At 40.7% G+C, this 18,785-nt stretch overlaps 2 protein-coding genes across 2 annotated transcripts; both read right to left on the minus strand.

Moving 5' to 3' along the window:
- Window positions 1-682: 682 nt before the first annotated feature.
- Window positions 683-7,477, minus strand: endou2 (endonuclease, polyU-specific 2). Its single transcript, XM_042008664.1, has 7 exons — window positions 5,920-7,477; window positions 4,352-4,512; window positions 3,684-3,789; window positions 2,834-2,955; window positions 1,852-1,964; window positions 1,359-1,512; window positions 683-1,026 (listed from the first exon to the last, which is right to left on the minus strand). The coding sequence occupies exons 2-7, from the start codon at window positions 4,451-4,453 to the stop codon at window positions 772-774; spliced, it is 852 nt and encodes a 283-aa protein (XP_041864598.1). The 5' UTR covers window positions 4,454-4,512; window positions 5,920-7,477; the 3' UTR covers window positions 683-771.
- Window positions 7,478-7,621: 144 nt separating this feature from the next.
- Window positions 7,622-13,549, minus strand: rnf14 (ring finger protein 14). Its single transcript, XM_042008663.1, has 9 exons — window positions 13,296-13,549; window positions 12,489-12,647; window positions 12,171-12,301; window positions 10,075-10,258; window positions 9,220-9,605; window positions 8,869-9,097; window positions 8,595-8,767; window positions 8,215-8,345; window positions 7,622-8,120 (listed from the first exon to the last, which is right to left on the minus strand). The coding sequence occupies exons 2-9, from the start codon at window positions 12,637-12,639 to the stop codon at window positions 8,060-8,062; spliced, it is 1,446 nt and encodes a 481-aa protein (XP_041864597.1). The 5' UTR covers window positions 12,640-12,647; window positions 13,296-13,549; the 3' UTR covers window positions 7,622-8,059.
- Window positions 13,550-18,785: the final 5,236 nt, after the last annotated feature.

Below are 18,785 nucleotides of genomic sequence, written 5' to 3' on the forward strand. Positions count from 1 at the left end.
TGTTTCGAAATTAACTTTTAAACACTTTAATTTAGAAATCCAAATTTATCCACTTCCGTTTCTTCTCGCTACCATGACCAACTCGTCAGGTGATTTGGGTCATTGGCCACAACAAACTCTCTACTGACCTCTATTGAAGTAAAGTTGAACAATAATATCGTGTATAGTTATGCATATTAATCAGTGATTAACCAGACAATGTAATAACATTTACTATGTTTATGTAAAGTTTAATTCTAGCTAATTTAATGGGATCTATATAAATTTGGGGGAAACTGAATAATCTATTTAGGTCAAAATACCTTTAAGACAACTTGAATTACAGCAAAAATACATACTAAGACCGTTATATCAAATGCTAACAACTATGTCAAACAATTTAACACAATGTTGTGTTTACATTAACATATTTTTGATAAATCTCTTGATTGTATGATGGATAGGACAAAAAATCTGAATGAATATGACTAACAATTTAGGCTATAAAACTAATACCTGTGAGGGGTTATGTTTGAATATGTCTTAGATGCATGAAATATGAACAGGAACTGAGAGAGATCAGTGTCTGTCTTGATTTGTTTGTGGTGACATCATCTTGCATTTTGGGACATTGACTTTCATTTGCACACTCAGAAAGGGACAGCACAAAAAATACAAATGTAGCTGGGTCTTGAAAGGTTTTATTGTATCTTTATATAAAATAAAAAGACAACAACAATACCCGTGACACTTTGTATGCAAGCTCAAGTGTTTAATTTATTTCTAGGCAAGTTAGCGAGGTTTCAGGTACTTAAGGAGCACAGGGAAGGTGGTGCCTATGTGCTTTTGGTTGTAGTGGTGGCAAACAATCTCCACATCGTATAAACTGAACTGTACTTTGACACGCTCGTTGGGTGAAGTGAGGAAACAGAGTGTGTAGAGGGCAAACTCGAACTCTGGACTGACGCCGATGAAGATGCTACCCTTGGGCTTTATACCGTTCTTCCAGCTGAATTGTAGTGCCAGGATGTGTTTGTTCTCATCAGGCTGCAGTGAAGGGGAAAAAAGAAATGGCAAGGCATGATTTTTTTTTAACAAAAAATGAGGATGTTGAGGAATAGAGAAACAAATCTGTATTTTCTGTAAACAGCTGAAGGGTGGTATGAGGAGAGGAGGAAAGGATCTACTAGGAAGCTGGTTAAGATGTCAGATTTAGATTAACTAAGAGTTTTAAAGGAAGAGAGAAAACAGCCAAAAACAAACTTTTTATGGGAAAAATTAAACTGAATAGATTTCTAAATACTTAAAACAATATTTTTTACCCCATTTTGGTCCATCTTGAATTAAAGCCACAAACACTTCGAAACAGCATACAGTACCTGGGGTGAATTTGCAGTAACGGTGTAGCCTTTATAATCAATGTGACCCAGCTTCTCTTGTAAATAGAGCTGGATCCAGTTGTGAAAACCAATGACAGTCCGCCCTCCTCTCGTCTCTCCGACAAACACATGTTCAAACCCTGAAGAGTCTGGCCTGGAGACAGAGGAAAGAACACTGGATTACAGATACTTCTGCTTGCATGTTGTCATGCTGATTCCAGGCTTTTTTCTCTCTCTTCCTTTACATTAGTTCAAACTGAAAGGGGTCGTTTCACCAGCTCATGGTTGAATGCTCAAAGCTCGATATGTTAACAGTTTTAGAACACTTTCTGTAACATAACGATGTGCCATTTTCTGTAGAGGTATTACACTGGTATTTCTCAACTGCTTCAATACTTCAGAAAGCCAGTTTCCCAGTGTAAGAAAGTTACCATCACAATGCGACATTCCTCAGGTGAGGTTATATTTAGATGCTGTCCCAGATTCCACCCACCTGCTGGATCCTCTCCTTGTATACAGTTCAAACCAGATCCTGTACAGCTGCTCCTTGAATTCTGTCTCATTCTCAGGAGAAAGGTGCTTCTCCACCAGGTATTTATGGGCTATCTGAAAGAAAAAGGCATTTAGATTTAGCACGAATGAGCTAGTTTTTTACTCTGATTCAGACTGATTGCTCAAGTGCCATCAGCAGGTTAAAGTAAGCATTCCTCCTATGACCATTTCAACATAATGCACCAAAAGGATTTTAACCCTTTCACTCACGACAGTCAGGAAATATGACTGACTTTAGAGATTCCCTCATTTCAATCCATACACTCTTGTTTAAAAAATACCTTTTTTGCTTGATATTTTGCTCCATGTCTAAAGTCTTTACAATATCCTTACCCTCTCTACTGCCAATTATCAAATATGTGCTTGCTAATACAGTAAATTATGATAAATGTGGTAAATGTATGTGTTCAATCAGAAGGTGCTGACATCTGTAGTTTGCTCAAGGCACCACTTACAGGCAACCCACTTCAATGGGAACCCAGATTTTTAGTTTTGGTCAATTATGGGCTGATTTTTATTCTGGTTTTATCAGTAAGACGTGGAAACCCTGCCACTGTGTTTACAGCCTGGAGACAGAATAAAAAGTTCTTAAAATCCTTATTATATCACTTATACAGTCTAAAGTAATTCACACATAATTGTTTGCATAGATACAAAGTAGCTACAAAGGTTTCTTTCATTTAGAGTACTGCCCTGTATGAGCTGTCATTATTTACATTAGAAATCTGGGTCCAAAGCCGCTGTTGGATCTGAACTCTTATTCTGTAATAAATGAGATATCACACCTGCAGGTTTGCAACATCTAAGACCATTCAGAAGTCGGAGCAGATCCAGTTTGGTAGAGTAGGAGTATTATTTAATAAGTCCTTTTGGACATGAAGATGTTAAGTGTTTGATTGATTTGTCAAATTCAGCCCAGGTACCTTCATAGTGGTAGTCTGAACGATGGAGTCCAGGAATTTGTGGTTCTCTGCCACTTCCTCAGGAGTTACAATTTCTGGCTCACCAGTGTCACTCTCATAATTATCCAGCAGGGAGATGAAGGCTGCAGAAACAAATGCAGACACTCTTCAGACTGGCATTTAGTTCAGTTTGGGACACGGCATTATGTAATTTTTTAAGGCTCTCCAATCCCACAGACATGGAGATTATGACAATTACAGTATAAAAAAATTAAGAAAAGCTGTAAACACAATCATCCTCTTCAGTAAAGTGCTATTTTTGATACAGAAATATATAAAAACAGACAAAAAAGAAAGGGAAATATTGGCTTTTTTCAGCAGACAGCACATGTATGACTGAATACAGCTTTTTACATAACTAAGCTCCTGATATAGCTCTGCATAAGGGATCCTTTTTTTTTACATGCAACAAAACAAGAATCTACAAACATTTCACAAGGCAAAAAGCTGCTGTAGGTAAAGCGTGCTCCGGCAGTAGTTGGAGAGAGGAGCCTCTTTATGCATCCATCACACTGAACTCTGTACGATGTGATTACACAACGATAGCAGTGTTCGTCATAAGGAGATTAGATTGGGGCAGCTTTACTGAGAGGGGAGGTGACATGGAGGATAGCAGCAAACTGGTGTGGTATGGGTGAAGAGATCACATCAACTGGAACATTATTGATGTCACAGTTGTATAACAGGTAATATTCCACTAAAGCTGCATCCAGACAAGGGAAAATATCATCCTTTGTTTACAAATGAAAGCCACTGCACATTAAAGTACAATTTTTCTAAAATATCTTCTACGCTCTTCCCTTGCACTTACCTAAAAATGTTTCCTTTTTGAAAATATTCTCATCGACAAATGTAAACAAAGGATATCCTGCTGCATCGTTGTTGTCACTGGTGCCCATGCTGTCTCCAGCTTTGCCCTGCAGCAGGAAGAGAAATTCTGTATCAGGATGCATGCTCACTGATTTCTGTTTGACTCAGAGATAAAGGCTTTAAATAAAGTTAGTTGATGTGTATTATCAGTCTGCAGCTAGGCTGTTTTTCAAAGGTTATCATGTAGAAGGGAACATGTACATGTTTTTTTTTTTTATTTAACCTTTATTTTAACAGGGAAGTCCCATTGAGATTACAAAATCTATTTTTCAAGGGAGCCCTGGCCAAGACAGCATCGGTCCAAAGTCCATTACAGACAGTAATTATTAAAACAAGCAATCAAAAAACAAACAACATAAAACATACATATAAAATAGCTAGACAAGCAGTTACACACACACATTGAGTAAGCCTCCCAGCACTTTAACACATTTGTAAAAGCTCTGAGATCAGCTTCTGTCATTTCAAGTCAGTTTGTAAGCTGTTCCAGGCTGCAGGGGCAGATAATTTGAAAGCCTTTTTGCCAAGTTCAGATATATAACTAGATATAGCTGAACAAGATATATAACTAGAGTAGCAACATGTCAGTTCTATGTGCAGGGGGTGTACCTGCAGAGAGATCCTGTAGTCTTTTCCAGGTGTGAGTCTGTTTACATCATTGTCCCATAGCTCCTGCACCATGGCCGACAGCTCTCTGTCACTTTCAATCATGGTATGACTGCTCCTTGTGTTCTTGGTCCCACGGTTTCTGTGGATGGTTTTGTTTCAGTCTGGGAAGGAGAATGAAAAATCAAACAGCCTCTGAACGCCGGGTGTTTTAAAAGTATAATAAAGTATATGCATTCTTAAGAAGTTTTTATTTAATTTTATTTCTAAAAAAAAAAAAAAAGTGAGCACAATATATAAGCTCATTTTCACCAGTTTTTACTTTAATATTCATCCTGCCTGATTTAGTCAGAACAGGACAGCTCTGAGTGCAGGTGTAAACACAGTCAGGATGCATTAAAATTCATTTGCTCAAACCACAATAGGTGGTGGTTTGGGAAGCACGTGGCCACATTTTAATTACAGCATAAATGCACATCATGCACCACAGTGAAGGACTCACTGGATCTACAGGCTACATGGTTTATTCTAGTATTTGTCTTACTGATGTAATCCCCAGAATAAATAATAATCAGAGTCCAAGTTTTTGTTAACTTTCACCACAACAATGAACAAAACAGTTGTGACTGATATAACAAATCTCCTGAACCACAGGGACGCACTGTTGAGTGTAAGAACGCACATTTTTCATCTTTCTTTTTATGCAAACGAAGCCGGATGTTGATCAGGATTTTTTTCATGTCTGAACAGACTAATTCACAATGAAACTTAAAAGTTTAAAAGTCTCAGATTAAGTGTTTTTAGTGAGCAGAGGTCCACTCACATTGAATTCTACAACATCACTAATCATTTCTCTCATACCACTTATAGGATATAAAAAAAAGACTGTTGAACTATCACACTTTCAGAATAAATGTGACTAAGAAAAACAGGACTATATCAATGATAGAATTGTTTATGTAACAGCAATTTTGCATTTTGTAGAAACAGTAGATTTGCTGATGCTGTTATTTCAATCACAACTGATGGTGTGCCACAAAGATGAAGTGCATATTTGAGAGATCAACAGTGAAATCTGGTTTTATGAGCTGCCACTGATAAGTCTAATTATGCTTTGTGTCATGGAAAGGGTCTGGATAACAAGGTGAGACTTTATTTAATTGGTTTTATTATGATTTCTTCTGTAGCCTATGTTGGACTGTTTGTCAAGTTATTAAGTACATAAATCCTTTTTTATATTCCTCATATTTTCTGCTCTTTTCTAGATAAAATCAAAAGATTTTCCAAACAGAAAACCACAGAATGAAAAAAGTAGCAATATGCCTGCCTATTAGTAAAATATATAAATATAACGTAAAATAAGATAATTCAGTGAATCACTGGTTTACCGTGACTTGACTGTGGGTCAGCCCTCGTTGCTATGTCTCCCCAGACAGACCACTAATGCTGCTTAAAAAAAACATAGCTGTCACACAATCTCACATCCACAACACTCAATTCCCACAAATTCAGCATCACCTTTTAAACTCTAAAGGCTGCATCCAATCAGCTGCATTAAAAAATCCACTGACCTGGTCTTCTGTCTTGTCCTGCTTTTATGAAACGGGTAGAAAGTGATGAATGATTTGAGGTTCAAGTGAATGTTCTCAGTGTTGGGCAGGTGCTGCTCGTGGAGGTTTCCTGTGTTTCTGACAGCAAATGTCTTTAATGGGCATAGTAACAGTCCAGCCAGTCAGTCAGTTAGGCAGTGTGTATGGAGAAAGACAGGGGACGTGAACAGAGAGAGCACGAGGCAACGATGGGACTGGACAGGAGAGAGGGGCCATTTTAAAGGGTTATCCACTGTCAGCAACTCTGGCCAAAAGGATTACACAATGTTGTCTCTTTTCAATCTCAGGCTAAAACGTGGGCTCTTTGTTTCTTTAGTATTTCATTGTTTTTGTCTTTGTCACAGCATAACCTCTGAATTACAGGGTAAATACGGGTCATATTTCAGATAGCAAGAAGTTTTCAGGTACCCAGAGTTAACATCTGCAAAGACACGATGAATAACGAAAAGGAGAATTCTCTGTTCTAATATTTCTGATGGGGGTGTTCAGGAAAGACGTTTTACAGAGTAGATCATATTAATTGAAAACGACTTGTTTTCTTTTCTTTAGTGTGCCACGTTAACTTGATATCCCACAACATCCACCCTTGCAAATTTAGAGTGGCCAGACAGAAGCCACTAAATGTTACATGACAGCTTGCTTGACTATCACACTGTAAGAACCTTAATCTTCTGACCTGATGAAATGAAGATTCACATTTTTAGCCATAATTCCCAATGACATGTGAAGGAAAACAGGGACTGGATATCACCATGGTAATGATACCATCATTCTGTGGGGACGTTTGTGACAGGAAAGATGAAAAGGTAAAAATTGATGTGAAAAATGTAAAGCCATCCTGAGTGAAAACACTCTAAAGTTCTCGGGGATGGGCAAAGAATTAAATTTCAACAAGACCATGAACCACCGCACACTGTCAGAATTGTCATTTAAACCCAGTGGAGCTTGTTGGTGTCTGTTTTGCTAGGAAGCCTTTGGACTTCTTTGGTGCCCAGGGAATACAAATAGCCAGCAGCCCTGTCCTGACATGCAGCACAATTTAATCGGATGGCTAGTCAGCTCTTACCTCCAGTTTGTTACTTTACCAAGTGGTTAATGGTTTATCTTTCATTCACAACCCTTATTTAAAAAGATACCAAGTTATTTAGAAAAACAAGAATGAGAAAAAAATGAATGAATGAAATAGATATTATTTGAACATTTATTTTGGTGAATGCATTAAATAATCACTTGAAGTGATGTAGGCTTGAACTGACAAAAAAAAACAACCTGCATTTCAAAACTAAAATTGATTGTCTGTTAACCGTCCATTCCAGTAGTAACCCACAGTCATTTGTACTGCTGAAGCAGTGAAGAACTAAACGTCCAGATTTTGGATTTTAAGTCAGCCAAGTTTGAGTTTGCCTCTCTTGAACCAGAACCTGCCTTCAACAGATGATCGTCCCTTTCCCATTAAACATTATAATAAAATAATAATAATAATAATAAGCTAATTAGCTTTGAAGAAAAGTTTGCTGTGTCATACTTTTGACGTGTAACAAAGTCCATCTTTTTAAATTGTTAAACTTGATGAGCAGGATGACAATACAAGAAATTTACATTCTTGTCTTCCCTAAACATGTTACTTCATGAGAACAGAAAGTCTTTTAACGGAGTTTAGTCATTGGTTTCACCATCTCTTCTTGATTCTTTCAATTTTGCAAAACATCAGATCACATAGTTATGTGCAAATTTAGTTTGAGAGAAAAAAATCTGTAGATCAAATTAGATGAAAAAGTTAGCTTGTCTTAGATTTTAAGCTTTAATTTCTTGATACCGTTATAGCACTGTATTCCTAAATACATAAGGTTAAACTACTCCATGAGCAGTTTGTAGCTCTATAAGGTCTAAAATTGTTTGTTGCCATCCCAGAATCCCAAACGGAAATCTTTTCTTTCACTTTACCATATTAAAAACATTACCAATGGTATATCAGAGAAGTGGTTTAAGTGGTATCGCGGAGCCCTTTCAGGCTTAGCAAGAACCAAAGGTGAGGTGATGGTAACATGAAAGATAAAGTGCATTCAAATGGCGCACAAAGCAGTGAGGCACTGCGCTGGTGTCAGTCCTCCTCGTCACTCCAGAAGTCCTCGTCATCATCCATATCTACACCGTGGAAGAGTCTGCAGCAGGCAAGAGAAAACACATTAAGATTTGGGGGTACAAATAAAAGAAGGTGGCTTAAGTGGTAGATAAAGCAAGACACCAGGTACTCACTGGTTATAACAGGGTGAATGTGGGTTGTTAAAGTGACTGTATGGATTGACTCTGCTGAGGATGCCCATACACAGCCAGCAGAAGTACTGTTTACATGAGGTACAAGTCATCTTGTTACAGCCATCAACTTTCTAGAGAGACACACAGACACTGCATTAGTGGTAGAGGACAGAAACCCGGAGCAGAGCAAAAGATTGGTACAGCTAAGTTAGAATGACCTCTGGAGCTTTTCTGAGCCAGAACACATCAAAGTAGAGTTGAAACTAATTAGTGTCCATCTGATCACCTTAGTTAAACGTTTCACATTAAAAACAGACAACACTGAGCCCTGGTGTTGAAGAAAAAGCCTAAGTTTGACTACATTGTATTGGGGGCCCTACCTGTATATTGGTTCCACAGCGGGGGCAGCATTTGCAGTTCTCATGGAGCCAGTCCCTGCTGAAGGATTCCTCCACTGCTTTCTGGATCACCCTTTTCCCAAAGCGCTGCTCCATGAACTTCTTCCCCTCAGATGTGGAAGAAAGGTACTCATCTCTTAGGTTACGCAATTCATCTGTGGCACCAGACAGAAACAGTTTTTACCTAACTTTTTCTTTAATATATATATAATTTTAACCATAAATTGAATATAATGACTATTTTTTGTGATTCTACCTGCAGGTATTTTACAGTGGGAGACACCGTGGTAACCCAGTTTGCAAAGTGTGCAAAAAGCATACTGGCAAGCAGAGCAAATCCCCATGGTCGTGTCTGGCTCCACCATTACAGCGGTGCCACAGTACTGACGGGGACAGTAGACCACATCAGCCATGAGGTCCAAAGTGGACTGAAGCAGCAAACGGTCATATCGTGCAAACAGCTCCTCATCTACAAGCTGTTTTACCTGAAAGATAAAATCAGGATAAGAGAAGGTGAAGAAGGTAAAAGCCCATGACACGGACATGATTGGTCATCCTTAAACATGTCTAGATTGTAGTATAACAAACATCTATTTGACCATCTTACCTGTGATGGTGTAGCTATTGAGGTACATTTGGGCTCAGGACAGTTAAGGCACTGAACATTCCCATCCCGTATTTGGATCTGGAAGTATTCAGTCATGCAGGCCTTGCAGTAAACATGTTGGCACTCCTTAAAGCAGAGACAGCCGGAGCCCAGCTTCTCTACGAAGCAGATTCCACAGCAGAACACCTTGCTGTCAAATGCCCTCTGCCGCTGGGCCTCATCAAAGTCCAGGAGCTGAGGCAGGGGGTCTGTACGTGGGTCCATCAAAACAACGGCACGTGGATCTAGTTGTGACGCTGATGAAAAGTGCTGTTCAAACTTTTCTTTTTTTACCTCTGTTTTCTTCTCCTCTGGTTTTTCCGATTGACTGTCACACTGCGCCACAGCTGGACCAAAGAAAGCAAAAACTTGTTTTTATTCATGTACATGGTTTACTAACCGCAGACATACTCTAATAAGAGAATAATTCTGTCATGGAAGAAAAAAAATGTCTTAAGCAGGAATTCTTTTATATGGACTTGATTTAAATTAAGCAACAGAGGCAAACAATTAATTAGAAAAATAAAAATAGGCAGAATGATGAAATGCCTTGAAGTAGCTGGTATGAGAAGCAACTTATTTGTAGTTTGAACAAACCTACCAGGACATTGCAAAGGCATTTGTGCCGGTGCTTCTAACAGCTAAACTCTAATTGAAAAAGAAATTAAGAATTATCTACATTTTAGATAAGCTGAGAAGGAGACAAAACAAAGCCTCAAAACTAAACTTATTCAAATAATGATAAAAAACATAATTGTAATTAGCCTTTGGGGATTAAAAGTACTTCTCATTTGACTTCAGATCTTTATATTGTACCTGTGGAGTCAGGTTTCCTTCTTTCACTGTTTGCCTTACTGCTGCTCCTGATGACTTCAAGAGGAGACTGGATGCCCAGAAAGTCCAGAGCCTCCTCTTTGAGGAACTGGATCCATGTGAAGAGAACCACAGAGCCTTGGTTTTCCTCCCACAACTCATCCAGGCGTCGACACAGAGAACTCATCTGAAGGATTAAAAAGGAGGAGGAATCAGTAATGAGAAAGCAAAATGATGAATAGCAGGGACTAACATGAGATTTTCATTTATGTGATACAAACAAAACCTGTAGCTCTTTTCCAAGGTAAACACATGCTTTTCTATAACTGGGTTTCAATTTGAATTTTCTACCAAACCTTGCCAACACGTGCAGGATAAAGAGCAGGGGTCTCAATAATAAAACATTAAGCAGGATCTATACTAAACGTGTACGTACAATCAAAATAAATCCAGACTTAAAAACCATGCAAGCCATTTCCCCTTAATAAATCAAGACTACTCTGAAATGTGCACACCTGAATCGGCCTCATATCCCACCCTAAACACGCCCAAACCCAGCTTTATATGGTAAATGCAAAGCAGGACTTGAATATATCAGAAAGTGAAGTGCTTATTGGTGAAGTGGATGCAAGATAAGACATTTTGATTGCTTGCCAAAGCAGTGAAGTTCCAAATAAAAGAAAACTGTGTTAGTGGCAACTTGTTGGTGGGGTGCAGTTTGTCGGTGTGACTGACATAACTCAAAATGTATTTATAAAGTACTTTTAAAAAAATGGTTGACCAAAGTGCTGTACATAATAAATATTAGACAAACATAAAGCATTGGCAAAACTCAAAATAATACACAAGCAACCAACTCATATGTTGAACGACAAGGAGAAAATAAACTAGAAACACTAATGGAGCATAGACCTCTGCCAAGACTTTGTAATTTTTTTATTTTATTTATTTATTTACCAATAGTTGTGGGTATTATTTTTGAGCTAGAAGTTAAAATGGTAACATTATCCCCATCTCCCCATAGTAAAGAATCCTTTAAAGATCCGGATCACCCTCAAAATCACTTTTTCCTTTATTCCATCTCTGACATTTTCTGAAAATTTAATCATAATCTATCCATAACGTTTTGAAGTATATAACAGACACAGAGACACATATCAACACCCCAGAATACATGACCTCCGCTTTGCCGAAGGTAATAAAAAAAGAAGTGGTCAGACCTCAAAGTGGAGGCAAAACAAAAACAAATAAAACCTTGCATCCCACCATTACAGAGCACACCCAAGCTCACATACTGAAGGAGGGAGACACTGACTACAGATTGACCCAATAAAGCTCTGTTACATATTTTATGTCATGGTAGTGTAAACTATTTCATTTACATTTTATATTGTTTCCCTTAGCCTGATGCTTTATAAAACAACAGGCTGATGTGCTGTATCCTTCAGTTCTTCTACAGTTGGGGGGCAGGAGGTGGTGAGGACGAAGAGGTCCCAACCCGACGAGGGAGATGTGATTGCGGAGCTCCGCCTGTCCCCTGGCACAAGTGTGTCCAGTGTGTACGGTGCATCTGGAAGTGGCACCATTAATGTCATAGCTGATCAACTTAAAGAGAGTAGAGCTGTGATGTGGAACACAGTGACAGTTATGTGTGATTTATCTAATACATTAAATAATCTTTAAAAATGAACCTTTGAACTGTTGTCATCTCAAACGCTGCATTACATCCTCACAGATTATTGCTCCTGTGTAAAGCCTTCCTGTCAGGGAGTTGACTGTGGGTCACGGTCCTCATACTAGGCGGGGGTAAGCCCAGGCCTAGGCTACAACCATAATGATAGTTTCACCTGTTAGTTGCCACATAGACCAGCCTTTTTCTCTACTCCAGGGTTTGAGATTTGAGTTGTTTTGTATATGTTTTAAATTGAAAGATGTTTATAGAATAGTTGTGGCTCACAGGTGCGCACATTTTCCCGTCATGTTTGTTTTTATAGACCACAACTTTTGCATGGAGAGTAGTGTACGCCACTTTCAGGCTCCGTTTTGTGTGTACGCCACATTTATAAATGAGACCACAGATGAGTTAGTAGGTCTCTTACTTGAACTTTAGTCATCCATTTAGAGCTGAGAGTGAAAACAGGTGCAGATGTGGATGGATAGTTTTCAGGGAGCTCAAAATTGAGCACCAAGGGAGGTAGAAAGCAGACATTATATTCAGTTGTCTTCTCTCCTGCAACAAACAGAAAAAAGCCTGAGTCACATTCCATTTTAAACTAAATCAAAGTAGCTTTACTTTAGATGCCATCTATTTGAGTCAAAATGCATGATAAAAAATGTCTTTTTATGTTTAGAAAGCTGAGATATGCACGAAGCTCACATTCATTTTATCCTGTGTACAGCTTCACAGACAGTTATACCTTTTACAACCACCTTGAAATCAGGAGGGAGCTCCAAACAGAGCTGTATCTCTCCTCCCTGTGCCGACCCCGCCCGCTGGAACTCCTCTTCATCATAGATACTTGCTAAAGCAAGTAGCTCATCTTCCTGGGCTTCCTTATCCTCAGACATTTACATTCCTGTAATAATAATAATAATAATAATAATAATAATAATAATAATAATAATAATAATAATAATGTGAGCCTACAGATATAGTAAAGCTGAACAAACGAGTAGCAAACATCACGCCCTCAGCCAACTGTTGCTTATGAAGTGTTACGATCAATTAAACTTTACTGCACACTATTTAACTAACGCTTCCACATATTGGTTAGTTTTTTAACATATGGCTAATCACTGAACTCGACAAACTTTCATTCACTAAGAAACTGAAACTACGGAAAGCAGCAGGACTGTACGGAAATGCTATGGCTTAGCTACTTCTAAGCTAACGTTAGCACTCAAAATGTTCACGTCTAATGTGGTTAAAGTTCTCGTTGATTAATGATCATTAATCAGCTACCTGTTACAACAGGTAGAGGTCAGCTGATCAATTTTAAGACAGGAAGTTAAAATCAGCTAGTTTCGTAACTAGGGGAAACGCATTCATATAGGTAGCTAGCTAGAAATGTTAGCTAATGTAAACAGTAGTTTTGTAGTGGTTATTTGGTGATAGCACTCGGCTGCGGAGAGTAGGCACTCCTTCGGTACTATTGTGTAAAACCAAAACAAACGATTTACCAAGTAAGTAAACAGTAAATCTTTGAAATGAACAAGTTTCCTACCTTATTCGACCCGAATACTTGTGACTTCTGCCCTCTGACTTGTTCTTGTCATGTGTGACAGAAGTTGTTGTGTGACAGCGCCGCCTCCCTGAAGCATTTGTGTGCAGACCCGGAGACCTGCACATGTAGGGGTGCTTTTTTTCAGCACACCGCCACTAGGCCCCTTGTTTCCTGACAGCGCCCACTATACTTCGGTAAAGTTAGAAAGATATTCACAGATTCGGCTTTTCCGGATTAATAACTCATCAACGGAATATTGCATCTCCAAATCCGACACAACACCGCAATCACAGCAACGTAGACTACGAGCTACAATTGTATTTTCATCAAAACGAGCCGTCCTCGGAGCTGGGAGACTTGCTTTAGGCTCTATGCAGAACCTGCCGGTGGTCGACTGGGCAGGGACCGTCTGCAAATTGTAACACCGATACAAATTTGAAAGGAAAATATTTAAAAACTACAATATGACATGTTGTAGTGTCACCAAACTCACAGTACTGATAAACCATCTCATCCTGATCATACTAGAGCTCTTACTTTGGTAAAATATGCTTACATGTATTTTTAAGATTTTTTTCATCATAAGTAATAAATATTCAATAACTAAAATATGACATGTTGTAGTGCCACCAACTGTAGTGCCAACTTTTACAATCTTACAGGAATATACAGCCAAGCCCAAAATTATTCATACCTTTGGAAAATTCTGATTTAAAGTTACTTTTATTCAACCAGCAACTTTTTTTCTTGACTGGAAATAACACAGGTGTTTTAAGATTTTTTTCATCATTTAAATGAGTAATAAATGGGCAATAACTACAATATGACATGTTGTAGTGCTACCAAACTCACAGTACTAATAAACCATCTCATATTGATCATACTACAGCTCTTACTTTAGTAAAATATGCTTATGTGTATTTTTAAAATTTCTTTAATCATTTAAATAAGTAATAAATATTCAATAACTACAATATGACATGTTGTAGTGCTACCAAACTCACAGTACTGATAAACCATCTCATCCTGATCATACTACAGCTCTTACTTTGGTAAAATATGCTTATGAAATTCTTAATAATATTATATTTTATATTGATTCTATACTCCTCCCTGAGCCGCTACCTTTCCGTGGTGGTGGAATTTGTGCGTCCTGACGATCCTAGTGGCTATGTTGTCAGGGGCTTTATGTCCCTGATAGGGTCACCTATGGCAAATAGGTGTCTAGGGGAGGGACCAGATGATCCAAGGTTCAAAACACCCCTATGATGACGACAAATCATGAACCCAGGTTTCCCTTGCCCGGACGTGGGTCACTGGGGCCCTCCTCTGGAGCCAGGCCTGGAGGTGGGGCAAGGAGGCGAGAGCTTGGTGGCAGGGCCTTTGCCCGTGGGGCTGGGTCAGGCTCAACCCAACAGGGTGACATGGCCCCCCCCTCCCGTGGGCTCACCACGTGCAAGAGGGGCTATAGGGGTCGGGTGCAGTGTAAACTGGGTGGCTGCCAGAGGCGGGGACCCTGGCGGTCTGATCCTAGGCTGCAGAAGCTAGCTCTAGGGATGTGGAATGTCACCTCTCTGGCGGGGAAGGAGCCTGAGTCTGTGCTCGAGGTTGAGCGTTTCTGGCTAGATACAGTTGGACTCACCTCAACGCACGGCTTGGGTTCTGGAACCACTGACCTTGAGAGGGGCTGGACCCCCTTCCATTCTGGAGTTGCTCCTGGTGAGAGGTGCCGAGCAGGTGTGGGCATGCTCATTGTCCGCCGATTTGGCACTTGTATGTTGGGGTTTACCCTGGTGGACGAAAGACTAGCCTCCCTCCGCCTTCACGTGGGGGGGGCAGGTCCTGACTGTTGTTAATGCTTATGCACCAGGCAGCAGTTCAGAGTAGCCACCTTTTTTGGAGTACTTGGAGGGGGTGTTGGAAAGCACTCCTTCTGGGGACTCCCTCATTCTGCTGTGGAGAAATGGCCTCCCTGATCTGAATCCTAGTGGTGTTTTGTTGTTGGACTTCTGTGCTTGTCATGGATTATCTATAACAAACACCTTGTTCAAGCATAAGAGTGTCCACAATTGGACTTGGCACCAGGACACTCTAGGCCGCAGTTCAATGATCAACTGTGTAGTCGTATCGTCAGACTTGCAGCCTCATTTCCTGGACACTCGAGTGAAGAGAGGGGTGGAGCTGTCAACTGATCACCACCTGGTGGTGAGTTGGCTCAGATGGTGGGGGAGGATGCCGGTCAGGCCTGGCAGACCCAAGCATGTTGTGAGGGTCTGCACGGAATGTCTGGCAGAGTCCCCTGTCAGAAAGAGTTTCAGCTCCCCTCTCTGGCAGTTATTCAACCATGTCCTGGGTGAGGAGGGGGACATTGAGTCAGAGTGGGCCGTGTTCCGTGCCTCTATTGTTGAGGTGGCCAGCCGCAGTTGTGGCCACAAGGTCGTCAGTGCCTATCATGGTGGTAACCCCCAAAACTCATTGGTGGACACCAGGTGTACGGGAGGCTGTCAAGCTGAAGAAGGAGTCCTACTGGGTCTTTTTGGCCTGTGGGATTCCAAAGGCAGCTAATGGTATCGGCGGGCTAAGCGGAACGCAGATTCGGCGGTCGCTAAGGCAAAAACTTGGGCATGGGAGGAGTTTGGAGAGGCCATCGAGAATGACTTCCGGATGGGTTCAAGTAGATTCTGGTCCACCATCCGGTGTCACAGGAGGGGAAAGCAGGGATGGAGGGCTGCTGACCTCTACTTGGGACGTTGTGAGGCGGTGGAGTGAATACTTTGAAGACCTTCTCAATCCCACCAACACGTCTTCCGATGAGGAAGCAGAGTCTGGGGACCCTGGTGTTGGCTCTCCCATCTCTGGGGCTGAGGTCGCTGAGGTGGTTAAAATGCTCCTCAGTGACAGGGCCCCAGGGGTGAATGAGGTCCACCCAGAGTTCCTTAAGGCTCTGGATGCTGTAGGGCTGTCTTGGCTGACACGCCTCTGCAGCATCGCATGGACATCAGGGACAGTTATCCTGGACTGGCAGACTGGGGTGGTGGTCCCCCTCTTCAAAATGGGGGACCAGAGGGTGTGCTCCAACTACAGGGGGATCACACTTCTCAGCCTCCCTGATAAGGTCTATTCAGGGGTGCTGGAGAGGAGGGACCGTTGGATAGTCGAACCTCGGATTGAGGAGGAGCAATGTGGTTTTCGTCCCGGTCGTGGACTAGTGAACCAGCTTTACACTCTCTTCAGGGTCTTGGGAGTTTGCTCAACCAGTCTACATGTGCATTGTGGACTTGGAGACGACATTCAACCGTGTCCCCCGGGGACTCCTGTAGAGGGTACTCCGGGAGTATGGAGTGCCGGACTGTCTGGTCCCTGTACGACCGGTGTCAGAGCTTGGTCAGAGCTTGGTCCGCATTGCCGGCAGTAAATCAAAATCGTTTCCGGTGAGGGTTGGACTCTGCCATGCTGCCCTTTGTCACGATTCTGTTCATAACTTTTATGGACAGAATTTCTAGGCACTGCCAAGGTGTTGAGGGAATCTGGTTTGGTGGTCTCAGGATTGGGTCTCTGCTCTTTGTGGATGATGTGATTCTATTGGCTTCATCGGGCCGGAATCTGCAGCTCTCTCTGGAGCGATTTGCAGCCGAGTGTGAAGTGGCTGGGATGAGAATCAGTATCTCCAAATCCGAGACCATGGTCCTCAGCAGGAAAAGGGTGGAGTGTTTTCTCTGGGTCAGTAATGAGGTCCTGCCCCAAGTGAAAGAGTTCACGTATGTCAAGGTCTTGTTAACGAGTGAGGGAAGGATGGAGCGCGAGATCGAGAGGTGGATTGGTGCCCCGTCTGCAGTGATGCAAACTCTGCATCGGTCTGTCGTGGTGAAGAAGGAGCTGAGCCAAAGATCAAAGCTCTTAGTTTACCGGTCGATCTACGTTCCTACCCTCACCTATGGTCACGAGCTGTGGGTAGTGACCAAAAGAACAAGATTGTGAGTACAAGCAGCCGAAATGAGTTTTCTCCGCAGGGTGGCCGGACTCTCCATTAGGGATAGGGTGAGAAGCTTGGTGATCCGGGAGGGGCTCAGAGGAGAGTCGCTGCTCCTCCACATCAAGAGGAGCCAGGTGAGGTGGCTCTGGCATCTGGTCAGGATGCCTCCTGGACGCCTCCCTGGTGAGGTGTTCGGGGCAGTCTCACCAGAAAGAGGCCCCATGGAAGACCCAGGACACGCTAGCCGGATAACATCTCTCAGCTGGCCTGGGAACACCTTGGGATACCCCTGGATGAGCTGGTGAATGTGGCCGAGGAGAGGGAAGTCTGGTTTTTCCTGCTTAGGCGGCTGCCCCCCGACCTGACTCTGATAGATAGATAGATAGATAGATAGATAGATAGATAGATAGATAGATAGATAGATAGATAGATAGATAGATAGATATGAATAATTTTGGACATGCTACTTTTTGTTCAAATGTAAATAAAAGCTGAGAATTTCTTTTTTTCCACATTGATGCCTCTTGTACATTATCTTATAATCTTCTGGGAGATGCCTGCGTTATTTCCAGTCAAGAAAAAAGTTGCTGGTTGAATAAAAGTATAGTTGATGAGTTATTAATTCGGAAAAGCCGAATCTGTGAATGTCTTTCTGACTTTAATTTCATTGCAGGTTCATATTGATGACAATCGAAGAGCAAATGTGGAACTCCTTACCCGTTTGTGGCGGTAATGCACATTTTTACGTTGTTTGCCAACCGCCAATAAACTGAGGAAGAAGAAGAAGGAAATAAACAGTTTGACCCGCACAGTTTAATTAAACCGAAGTGCCATGATGACTTAAACATAAGTAAATTATTAAAATAATGAAGCAGATGTTATGGGGAAAACACATAGAGGCCAACGTTTTAATAAAAGTATTAAACTGTTTACATTATACTTTATGCTAAGTTTAGTTTGTATCATTTAAAATATTTTAAATGAGTTTTCCTTTGTTATTCATATTGTATATCGTGTATGTTTATGTTACTTTTTACATGTATATAACTAATATTTAGAGATTGTAAGTATTAACTGACTAATTAAGCACTCTCTTTGTAAGGTACACATCAGGTACATATTATATTTTCTCTGCTCTTTCCGACTGTAATATTTACATAGTATAGATAAGTTGTTTTTGTGTGTGTGTGTGTGTGTGTGAGAGAGAGAGAGACATTTGATTTCTTTATTTTTCTTTGTAGATTTCTTTTACTAGTGACCAGTTAATAAAACATTTTAAACCATTTCAATGTTTTACTCTTTATTTCAAATTCCCACAACAAACTGAAGACTGGACACCAAAGACCAGACATTTTCTGTTATGTTTTAGCAGATTTGAAGCATATGTGAATGCTAAATAAAAATGTATACACTTTATTCTGTGTAATAAAGTTGAAGGAAAACAAATTCAGAGTGTAAGTGTTTATAGTTTGGTGTAATAGACCAAACTGTTTGGTATTAGGGTGAACTAAAGTTTA

This window comes from Melanotaenia boesemani, chromosome 15 (assembly GCF_017639745.1).
Source record: "Melanotaenia boesemani isolate fMelBoe1 chromosome 15, fMelBoe1.pri, whole genome shotgun sequence".
NCBI classification, from domain to species: Eukaryota; Metazoa; Chordata; class Actinopteri; order Atheriniformes; family Melanotaeniidae; genus Melanotaenia; species Melanotaenia boesemani.